Raw genomic sequence first — 12626 nt, 5'->3', positions numbered from 1 at the left:
AATCTTTTTCCATACATATTTTAATAATTTTCATTATATTTACGCTCTTACATTCTTCATCATTTTAATTTTCAATTTTTCATTATTTACATACTTGTAAGAATTTAAGAAAAAGAGTTAAATTTCTAAAAAATGACAAAGTTTCCTAGTGATGAGCTGAGTACAAGATATTAATAAATAAGTTACCAATACAGTTGTTGACCCAAGGGCAGTGATGATCAAACTTGGCAACACACTGATTGCATACTGAGCAATGCTTTGACCGAATTGGTTTCCTTACTAAACATGAACTGCAAAAATACTGAGTATCAAATCCACCTCTTTCTGCTAATTCAATGATAGTCTGAAACAATAAAATAAAAATGACTTTATTAATCAAATTCATATGTAGCAATAAGTCACAAACAGTGAAATATATAGTTCAACAAGAAGATTTAGTTAAATAAATATAGACACCTTATTCACTTATTGGTTAGTAAGAAATCTAATTTACTTATTTGAGGGGTTGACTGAACTCTCCCACATTTTTTAAAAATTGAGTTGGAAGTGTCAAAATATCGCTTCTTGCCATCTGTTGACTGCATAAAGAATTTTAATAATTTTGAAATGATTCAGAAAACATATCCATTTTCACAGTTAGTTCAATATGTTTTTGATCTCAAATTGGCAGAGCAGTAATGGATCAAGTGGTTTGATCTATCTAGTCATTGTTAACTGCTATGTAACTGCTTAAGCATTACTTTCAAAATTGGTCTAAAGTAATTAGGGGAAAAAAAAATTATATTAAAATACCCCCTTCAGAAGGGATTCTTCTCAAAATCGCAGTTATCAGATAAGTCAATTCTGGTTCTCAATGCTTCATTCGGGAATAACATACAAGATTTACTTATTAGTAAACAATCATGAATAAAACAATTATATATGGCTCGATAAATATTTGATTTCAGATTCAATATTAAGAATGCTTTATTTATCTTAGGATAAACACACCCTAAGAATAATAATTAGTGTCTAGATTTATAAATTAAATAATAAAAAAATATATATTTTATGAATAGAGTGAACTTTAATTTCACAAGGCAGTGCAACTATTTCAGGGTCAAAAATGATTTTTTTTTTCTGAAACTATTTAGACCATAAACTATTAAAGTATTTCCAGAAGATATTAAGACCAGTCCTATAAGATTCTGACAAATTGGTGTGATTCTTTTTTTTTTTAATTTAGGGATTATCTATATAATATAATTGGAATATATGGGCCTGTAACTACTCCCTCACTTTTATCTCAAAAACAACAATGCCTAGGAAGTTTAAATTATTAATAGTGGTTCCTCAAATGCTGTAAGTTCTAAATAAGGCTGGGGTTCTAAAAATTCGGATAATAAGTGGTTAAAAACAAAACTATTTCTAAAATCTTTAAAAAATTAGTTAATCAAATAACAAATAAACAACTAAAATCATCTAAATTTAATTGGTATTAGCAGGGATTTAGACTTTAGGTCCATGTGTATCTTGTAAGTTTTCAAAGCAGGTTTCCATAGACTTACTTTCTCGATGATTTCCATACAAAATAATTAGACTTATTAGTTCAGTCATGTATTTTTATTTATTAAATGGTCAATCAGTAACAGTTTTAAAAAGCAGTTTATTAATAAATTTTATTCATAATTTTAAAAAGAAGCGCAAGAGAATTAGGACCTACGCTACCTCATTGAGTCTCCTGAAAAGTAACTTGTTTTGTCTTTCTGTAATTCGAACCTTTCATTCCTTATTTTTATTTTTTTAGTTTGTTTTGAATGATTTAATTTAGAATCACAGTATAAAACATTTTGATATTTATAGAAATTAACAAATAAAAAATAGCAAAATGATCAGTTGATAATGTAAAAATACATAAGAAAATTTTATACCCTGTCATTGTTTATAAACATAAATAATTACGAGTTGTTTTGTGGTATGATTTCAGAATAATACAACAGAAATAAAACAAAACAACAGGTACTGAAAATATACTTCTTTAACATACAAGTCATAAAACAAACCTGACTAATCTGGTAATAATGAAAATTTGTTTGTTTTTGTGAACAAATGTAAAATTATAGAGTAATGTCCAGGGAAAAAGTAAACAAAAAAAATGTGATGATAGTATCAACACCTTTGAAGCTATAAGAACTTAAGATATAGTGAATTTAATTACGTTCTCAGATATAGTTGCACTGCCCTTAAACAGTAAAAACACATGAATAGGAGAAGAAAAACGGACAAGCGGAATAAATTAATATACTAAGCATTGAAGAGAGGAAAAATAAGTGAATAAGCAGGACTTAAAGGTAGTAAGAGAGGTACTATGATGAATAAGAGAAAGATTGGAATTCCAAGGAGAAGTTGTAAAATAATCCAGTCCATCAAATGAAGCAGTAATATGTCACGGAACGTACATGTCTTAAGAACAGGGACAGGAATAGCGAGAATGGACCATTTATTGGAGTATTTCAGAGATAGGAAGAGTGGGAAGATAGGAAACAATTTTTTGATAAAGAAATAAAAACAGGAAATCCTTGGGAGAGTAATTCAAGAGAAGCCATACTATCTTAATAATAAGCTTGCATCAAACCAGAAAACTTATAAAAAACTTGAAGAACTGATAAATAAAACATAATGGTTTAAAAACTTTACATTTTTCAATAATTATATAGAGTAATAAGTCTACTGAACACAACACTTATGATAAGAGAATTCATTCTCAGAAATAAAAAAAGCTAATTTTAAACCTTATTTTCCTGTTGTGGAACACAATTGCATAAAATAAAACAACTTGAATATCAATGAAAGAAATTTCAAAAGAGCTTTGTCTTACCCTGAATTTCTGATCTTGTGTTGTAGCAACAATACCAGGATCACCTCTCCAGGATTTGATAAAAAAATGCCATAAAATGAGAGATACAGAGAGAAAAACTAAAGAAGTCAAAGTGGACATAGCAGGACTCAACCAAATAAGCCATGTCATATAAAACCAAAACTGGAAAAAAAATATATATATTAATTTCAATTGATTATATTAACAAATATGAAATAGAATTTCATCAAGAATATTGAAGCTTATCTAAATGTAAAATCAACTGTCTTCATAGATCAGAAACCGTACACATTCTTGCAGGTTTCTGGTAAAAACTAACAAATGCCTGCAAGAATGATCCTAATAATGCCAGTTTTCTTATAAGTATGATCATACGTTGAAATAGCCCAACATGATATAATCCCATTTGGAAATGACTAATATAAATTGTTATCAAAATAAATATCATTTCTTCATAAGTAAACATATTAATTATTATTCTAAATATTTGCATTTTTTTTTTTTTTTATAAGAGCATATTTTGTAATTTACTTGTGTGTATAGTGCTTCCAATGCTTTATATTTTTCTGCTCCTAGTATAACATGGGTGCCCAAATAATGCTGGTTTCATTTCCCATAGATCCACTATATAAAGAGCATTCACTGTATCTACTTAAATTACATTTATTTGCCAATATAACTTTTGGCATAAAGAAGTGGTGACCCCAATACCAGCAGTTAAGATGTAATCAGCCAGACCCTTGAGGTTATGGGAAGACTAATACTTAACATTCACTTTTTAAGCGACATTCATCTAACTACATATACCCTCAGGACACTGAAGAGGGTCACCTGAATTAGGCAGTTTACTCGCTCTCGTTAAAACATAATAGTCATAATAACTGACTGATTACTGTCAAAACAACCATAATTTATCCACAGGTATTAGAACTACTGCTTACACAAAATAGGCAAACTGCATACACAATAGTTCAAAATTCTTGTCTCTGTTTATGACCAATCAAATGTGCTAGATGAGGGTTGAATTAACTAACTAGGCTGAAAACAGATGATCTGACAAATGGAAAGAAGTTAATCGAGTTAATCTGACTAATAGATTAATAGAACAAGATATGATGTATCATGCGTATATAGTAATTATCCACTTTAATTTGAAAGATAACAAGAACCTCCAATTTACTCGAATGAGATTTAAAATTTCAGGTGATTACAAATGTTATAAATATCTACCAGGTGAGGTAAGATTGATGTATAAAAGTGAATTTTTTTTTTTCAATCAGAGATCAATATTTATATCACAATCATATATCAAATCATGAAATCATAAGCTGTAGCAAAACACAGATTCCAAAACTTTATCCAAATAAAATAATGAAATGCAGAGAGGTTTTAATAATAAATACAGTATTGTACTGGTGTCATACCTTTGTTGCAAAATACAATGACATAGGGAGAATATTTATTAAGGATTCATCAAGAAGGTGCCTGGAAGCCGTGTGTACAAGGAGTCCAGCTCCAAATAATAAAGCAGCTTTTCCAAGATAAGGAAGAGTTGAGTCTAGAGTCATTCCAACGGTATAGAATATTAAGAAGGGAACTGATATCATAGTGTAATACCTTAATCTCTAGAAAAAAAAAATTACATTTAATTAAACAAAAAACTAATATTTTAAAGCATTAGCCAATAGTGTAAAAAAAAGGACTAACATTAAGGAAAAAGAATTCATCACATTGAATGGTCTTATAACTATTGTATTCTTATACTAAAAAATAAGAAGTAAGCATTAATTTATACAAAATTTAATCAATTAGAATAGTTTACATTACAATCAACGCATTTTTCCAAGTCAAATTTTCTATATCCTCTAAATAATTGTTAATGAATTAATCAAAATGAAAAAATTTTTTTTATTTTTTTAATAATACTAATTGTAAGAAATTCATAAAAAAATTGCTTGATGGTAAGTGATACTTAAACAGTAGGACAGAGGTAGGCCCGATCCTTTGATTTTTGCACAGAATTCCAATAAAGTGGAAAGTACACTAAAGGAACCCTCTCTTTCTGGGACAACTCTCCTATAAGGAAATGCTCTAAATATGATCTTTCATCAATGGAGGTACAAAATAATTCCTTTGAAACCTATCCTTGAAAGGCATAATAAACATTATTTTTTTTTTCGATGACATATTTTACTTCACCAATACCCAAAACACAGCAATATCCTTTACCTTATGAGTTGGGAACCATTGCATTAGACTCTTTTCATTTCAAAATCCCTTAGCAGACAGCCAGGTATCCTGATTTTCAAACATCATATAGCCACTACTCCAAACTGATAAAAAGAATTTGGCAACCTTTAAATCCCAATCCTTCAATTCCTACCTTTCCCACAATCTTCTTGTGATAAATCTTTGTGGAAGCCAAGCAAAATAATCCTTAATACCCTATTATTTCAGGTTCCAGGAGCAGGTCAGATGAAAAGAACAAGAGTTTTCCAAACTCTTAAAAAACTGAATTTCAAATTTGGATTCAAAAAGGTCTTAACATTGTTGATCAAATATCCTTTTATCTTGAAAACAAGCGATATTTCACCGGGACCTTTCTGAGAGTAGCCCAAGTTTTTGGACAGGTGTGGCATGATCGCTTGCTTCTAGAGCTCCAAATTCATTACTTCCATATATATTACATACAAGATCCTACACCATAATCTCATCATGCCATTTGTTTTGAATCTATCCCAGTGGTTCCCAACCTTTTTTTGATGGAAGTAAGAAACCCCTAAGTTATCATTTGGAACCAATATAGTGAATCACCTGTTCGGCAAAAGCTAAGAAAGATTAGGATATGTACACAACACCTGTGCAAAATTTGAATAAAATCTGAGATAGTCAGGTTCAAAACTGTATTGAGTTGACATGGAATGACCCTATATTATTTTGTGGAGCCCCTGGAAGGGGCTCGCAAAACCCCAGTGTTCTAAGGAACCCTGGTTGGGAACCACTGCCCTCTCCACTCAAGTCTTAAGCGTCCGTGGTTCTAGTGCTCTCACTCAGTGCCCACTGGCTTTTAAGATCAGTGACACAGCTAAGAAGGAAGCATATCTCGGAAGTTTTGTATTAGCGAGCAAAGAACTGTGGAGCAAAGCTTGGTTCAGAGTTCCCCAGGCAGATTTTAAATATTATATATAGGGTGGGAATGTGTTCAAAATCATTAGTTTCACTTAAACTGGGTTTACAATATATCACTTTTAGGGCACATCCAAAGTGAATCATCCTTATATATACCTTTTCAAGTTCTGTGGTTTCATTGCTACATTGTTCATCATTTCTTGTGTTATCCATGTGTAAACTTCTATAAAACCATGTAAAAACTTCTATAAAACCATATAACTTCTACGAGGAGGAATAGAATTATAGATGCAGGCACTGATTTAGTTTCATGTTGACTGATTCGAGAACTGAATACAAGAACATCAACAAGTGACCAAGCTAAAAGACATTACTACATGGACATGGAAAGGCATGGTTTTCAAGGACAGAATCTCTTGAAGCTTTACCAATATTGTTGAAGAATGGACATAACATTCTGAGGAGTATAAATAAATATCATTTCAAAGCAATGTAACTATAGTGATCTGAATTTTTTAAATGAATGCATTTTATTTTAACTGGCTTCATTATGGATAAGTAATTACTTAGCTAATAACCAAAATCATGATGTTTGATTAGTATTATAAATTCTAAGAAAATGCAGATGTTTGGATAAAATGAAGCAATTTGGGTTCGATAGATGGATTTTGGGTCAATATTGTACTATAACTCGAATATTTTGGATTACTCCCTCACCTCCCCTTTTACTATACCCAGAAGAGGATTAGATTTACCTCTACAGTAGTGTTCTTACTCACCAATCATCACCCTTATAAAGAAGAGTTGGACTGATATATCTTAAGAATGTATCTTGTTGGCCAATAAAAGAAAACAGTGCAAAGTATTGTTAAACATCATGCAGATAAGTTTTATATTAATAATATAATTTTGTGAGAATTTTTTATGTTTTCATTCCAATAAATGTATTTTCTGATAAAAAATAATAAAAAAATATTACAGAAAGGAAAACATATTTTGTTAGTAACTTTTAAAAATAAACCATATACATACCTTATCACCGGTTATTCGACCACAGATTGTATTTCTCTGTGATAAAGCAGAATGTTCTGCAACTTTGTCTAACACTTTTTTTCCAAGCCAAGAAGAAGTCTTTGGAGAAGACAATAAACTATAAGCACTCAATCCCTAATAAAATATTATTGATTAATTATAACCTCAAAATATAGCTAAATAATTAAGTGATAAAAGCTGATACTGAAAAAGGTAATTTTAGAAAATAGATAGTTTACACGTTTCTTTACATATAAAAACAAATTTAATAAGACCTCATTTAATGAATACAGTCGGTACTTATGTATTATACTTGCCAAACTGTAATTCTCTTATTATGGGATATAACCTGAAGCCATAATATAGTGGTAGGAAGTCGACAGCTGTGATCCAATTAAATCAGTACTTGTATGAAGTGCACTTTCAACTGAAGGCCTGGGTGTTACCTCACATTACAATGCTGGTTGGGTAAATGTTAGTGGACTTTATTTTAATTAAAAGTGAATGAAGATGAATTTATTGACAATTTATAGGGTTGTTGAACAAGAGAGAAACAATGTATGGTAATTATAGCTTATAAAGGAGTAAACAAAAGAAACGTGAATTTATAATTTGAAGATGGTTCATTGATGCATCGCCAAGCACGAAGATCAGGTTACTGAATTAAAAATGAAAAACAGAGTGCACTCACCCAAGTGGACTTTTTTGTGGATGAAGGCGGCTCTTTTTATTTTATTTTCTCCCTGGTACTCTACTCTTCCTCAGTTGGGGAGCTGCTTCTCTTGAGTTACTCGTGCATGATAATCTTCATTGAAGATGAGAAGAAAATCAAATACAAAAAATAGCTGCCTTACCTTTGCTTTTGGGCCACAGCTATTTAGGAAGTGTCTTTTTTTTGGTCACATGGGGTGCTAGCATTATTTAGGATATGCATATTAATTGCTATTAGGCATATGCAAGAATTGTGTGGGGCCACCTTCTCTTACATCTTTTTTTTTTTTAAACAAAACATTAATATAATAATAATGCAATAGTTTATAACCCCCGAGAACAGAAATATAATTCAGCAGTTCTAGGGTCTATGCAAGAACCATTAAGTTATTAGAAACTAATGTTAAACATATTAATAAGGGCAATTCAAATTATCAATAAAAATAAAAACCTGTTTATTGGTGATGTCAAGATTAGCTCCAGCAGTAACCAGAGAAGATACTGCTAAAGTATTGCGAGTTTCAATAGCATAATGAAGAGCAGTATTGCCTTTTACTGAATCTTGCATTGTTGTACTGGCCCCAAATGTAATAAGAAGCCTTGTAGGATCTAGACTAAAACAGATGAGAAAAAAAAAATTAATTTACTAACAATCTCTATGTCAGAAAAAAAACTTTACACCATAGCAGTGTGAGGAACAATATAAACAGAAGTTTAAGTCATTATTAAGTATATAAATTTTTATTAAATCAATTATAACTGGAAGAAAAAAAGCATAAGAAATTTAATGATTACACGAAAAGTTCATAACCTTGCAACTTTATAGGAACTCCACATCAAAGGAGTCATTCCCGTAGAGTCTTGACAATTAACAGGAACTCCTTTGGCTATAAGGTAAGCAACTATAGAAGTGTGGCCGAACTGAGCAGCAACATGTATGCACGCACAACCCTCAGCATCGGTGATCATTGGATCAGCTCCGTACTGTATGAGTAATGTTACACTTCCAAGATGACCCTGCCTGAAACAATTGACAACCTTGAAGTTCTTTCTAAGTTAATTAAAATTACTTAATTTTGATTCATGCAAACAAGGGGAAAAAAATCAATTTCACAGTATGGGGATACAATTTAATCACATTACAATTGGATTCTAATTTTTCTAGTACTGAAGAGCATCCATCGGAGAACTGGTCCATTACATAACATTAACTCTAAGGCACATGGTATACATTGTAATGGGAAAAATGTTTGATTACTCCAAGCCATGAACACAAAATTGTATTAAAACTAAATATCCCACAGAAAAAAATTTAATACTGAGACAGAAGTCTTAGAGAAGCCCTAAGAAAAGACCAAGACACGTTTGACTGTTAATGTTTTAAGGTGTTAAAAGAAAAACAAATATTTTTCCACTTTAATCATACAATTATTATTTTTCAGAATAAAATGAAGAATTATTAATAAAAATTATGATACAACTTTTCATATTCACAGAACAACCAATAAAAAGCATTTAAAAATAAATAAATAACACTTAGAACTTAAATTCAAAGAAAAGTTGAGTAAATGATGTATTATTAGAAAAATGTGCTCCACAGGTTTTTCGTATTAACCAAACAAATGATGATTCCTTACAGCAATAAATAAAAAAATTAAATTAAATAATGGGCAAAGGGAGAGAATGTACAAAATTACCCAAGACAACCAAAGAGTTAAAAATACACATTTTTACTTTAATTAAATTTAAGCTTCAATTTATCCTTCAATATACCTAGTGGCCCAATGCAAAGGTGTAGCTAAAAGTTCACCTCCCACTGCATCAACAACTGCTCCTTTACTAACATAATATCTTATGATATCTTGGCGATTATTTATAGCTGCCCAGTGCAATAAGGTAACTGTCTCTGAATCTGGTTCATTAACATCATAACCTCCTTCTATTAGTTCCTTACATCTTTCGAGATGACCATACTGAAAAACAAAAAATATTTTAGAAGACTTAAATTAATGAATATTTTAAATGATCAATTTTCAACAGATTTAAAAAAGTTCTTTGGTTTTACAAAACTAGAAAAAAAATCTTATATAAATTGCATAATTCTAACAAAAAATACTTCTTATTCAGGGAGAAAAAATACTTCTTATTAAGAGGAATGTTTAAGAGAAACATGATCATAACATGCATTTCTCACAGAGGTAAGAAATTAATACTAAGGCTCTTTCACAATAGTTTAAGGCAAATGATAGCCAATATTTAATATTCTGTTTTGGAATATTTATGGTGCAATGTAACTTCGAAAAAAAAAAAAAAATTGATTCGAAAGGAAGAAATGGATTACTGTTATTTTTTTTTTTTTTTGAGAATCATAAGCAACCGAATCAATACTACTAATTAAACTTCACAAGATGCTGATTTGGTGATATACACTGGTCAATAATGGACACTGAAGAATTAAATAATGAAATGAATAACTTTAAAAGAAACACAAAGCAAATCCTAGAGTATCTAGGAAATAGTGTTCAGTGACACAAGTATCTCCTCTTTTATCAGAATATAGAACATTAAAACCACCACACACAAAAAGAGTAAAATTCTGTGAGGATTTTTTGGAGATAAGCAGCCTGAAATCCTATCAGTCCTAAAATCCGCCTAAACTCATCACACAAGGCCAAAATCCAATCACTCCAACTAACTGTTTGTGTGAAAAACTAATAAGGTAAAATGACAGACTGCACAGTTTTCAGACTGAGCTAACTATAATAAATGTTGGCCAATAAATACAAAATAATTAAAATTTCTGAAATTCATTGTATAAAATATGTTATAATAGTAATCAATCTGTAATCTTTACCACTGCTACAACCCATGAAGGTTCAGGGGGTTCCTTACTTCGTAAGGAAGTGCTGTTTTTGAATAATAATTGTGCAAGGAGGAGATATGTTCATGATCACATTCAAACACCAGATTTTTCCCTCCAAATAAGTAAACCAACTTTATGAATCTGAGAGGGTTCCCAAGTTCACAGAGTTGAATCATGGCTAAAGTAACACAGTTATCTATCACAGCCGTATTCAAACCCGAACCCAGGAGGTAGCAACATAGCGTCTTACTGGCAGTACAGATAAGACTAACTTAAAATAATGGTTATTTTTTACTAATGATCATGTTTAAAAAAAAGAAATATTGATATAAATAACTAAAATAGAAACAAACATTTTTAGTGGTTTTTCAATTTCCACATTTTTTTTCATTTATGATTAAATTATTTAATGCACGAAATTCTGGAACTATTTATATCTAATCAATTCTGAAGGGTTATGTTAATCTGTACATTAAAAAATGTTTACCATGTATTTATGATAAAATATGCATTTACAATAAAATATAGATTGTAAATAAAATGTCTATATACAATAAAATATGTATTAATGTGTTATATGTGAGCATTATCTATTGGTAAAAAAAACAGTGGTGTCTTTTAAATAGTTTTCAACCAAAGTACTCCAATCAATCTACTTCACTATTTCGTTAAGAGTTATCATCAACCCAACTTAGGAAATTAGGTTGCATCAAAATAGAAGAGTAGAGAGCAAGGAGAGATTACTAACCATAGTAAAGTTAGACCAAGAGGAAGGATGAATACATAATAAAAAAGCAGTTAACTATAGGTCAATTTGAAAGATTGACCATCACAATCATACAACCACAACCCTTTAGTTTATAAAATTTTAGCGATAAAAACCTAAGAGTAAAGGAAAAAATGGAATTGTGATCTGAAGAAAAATATTTTTCTATTACCATAGAATTGATATTTCATTTTTCTGAATCACGGCCCAGGGCGTCACTACATAAGCACACATATTTTCTTCTACGCAGTAATCATAAAGATGACAAAGCCAAAGACCAGAATCACTAGTTTTTTTTTTTCATAAATGAATTAGAAAAAGTAAACAATTAGAAATCAACAATGGACCAACAAAATGTTTTAAAAACAGGTAACAAGATGAAATTAAAAAAAAAAATAGTATAGATTATTACTTTTACTTCTTAAGATGCTACAATAGTTAATTTAATTCCACGTACATTTAACAGTAAAGAATGATCAAAAACAAGACTAGAACAAAAATTAGGGTGAGGTATAACAAAACTTATAATCTCAACAATCTAACAATATCAGAAGTAATAAAACAAATAGCCTCATAAAAAAAAACAAGTTCATAAGATAACACATCTATTGTTTAATAATCATAAAGTTTTTGATTTTTTATCAAAAAATTTCATTAGTTAAAATATATATATATATCAATTACTCTCAATGAGCCCTAAAATTTGTACCTGAGTAGCTTTAACAATGTCAAAGTCACTCGCATCTTCACTGGCTGAAACTTGATTTTGTTTTGATTCCTGAAACATCTGAGGTGGAACTTGTTTTCCAGTATTCCCATAAGGATGTAATGAACAAGGTCCCTAAAAAGAACAGGATTATGAATACTGGAATTAATTTAACTAATTAAAGACTAAAAAATTAACTGAGAAATAGATACAAATAAATAAATATCACAACTAGAAAATGAACTATTATGCCTTAATTCTTACATGCTCACTAATGTTTACTGGATTACAACCAGAGCAATATTCGGTGGGAATCATTTCTGACAATTACCATTAACCAGTTCGAAATTTATAATTTACCGACAGTGTCAGATCCATTAAGAATGGAAACAGTGCCGTACTTGGACAAGATTTTCATTTTTAAATTGAAAATACAATTCAAATAAAAGAGGGCTTAGATCAACAACTTCTTTTTTATTATTAATCATGAAACTTATAAAAGTACCAAAATCATTCAGGGTTCTGTTACAGATAACAGAGATGTTGCTATCGAAAAATGATT

At 30.1% G+C, this 12626-nt stretch overlaps 1 protein-coding gene across 1 annotated transcript in view; it reads right to left on the bottom strand.

Annotated features, from left to right (window-relative positions):
- The window catches only part of Hip14 (palmitoyltransferase Hip14), a 22839-nt gene extending 10213 nt beyond the window's left edge, over positions 1–12626 (bottom strand). The window contains exons 1-9 of the mRNA XM_014433108.2: positions 12329–12626; positions 12068–12199; positions 9503–9702; positions 8541–8750; positions 8181–8343; positions 7019–7153; positions 4282–4482; positions 2858–3019; positions 187–343 (exon numbers count right to left, since the gene is read on the bottom strand). Coding sequence (XP_014288594.1) covers positions 187–343; positions 2858–3019; positions 4282–4482; positions 7019–7153; positions 8181–8343; positions 8541–8750; positions 9503–9702; positions 12068–12199; positions 12329–12382 — 1414 coding nt within the window. The 5' untranslated portion in view covers positions 12383–12626. The remainder of the gene's footprint in view (positions 1–186; positions 344–2857; positions 3020–4281; positions 4483–7018; positions 7154–8180; positions 8344–8540; positions 8751–9502; positions 9703–12067; positions 12200–12328) is intronic.

The sequence above is a fragment of the Halyomorpha halys genome, unplaced genomic scaffold (assembly GCF_000696795.3).
Source record: "Halyomorpha halys isolate HHAL.00 unplaced genomic scaffold, Hhal_1.1 Scaffold1157.1, whole genome shotgun sequence".
Lineage (NCBI taxonomy): Eukaryota > Metazoa > Arthropoda > Insecta > Hemiptera > Pentatomidae > Halyomorpha > Halyomorpha halys.
This window is presented reverse-complemented; position numbering and strand designations above follow the sequence as displayed.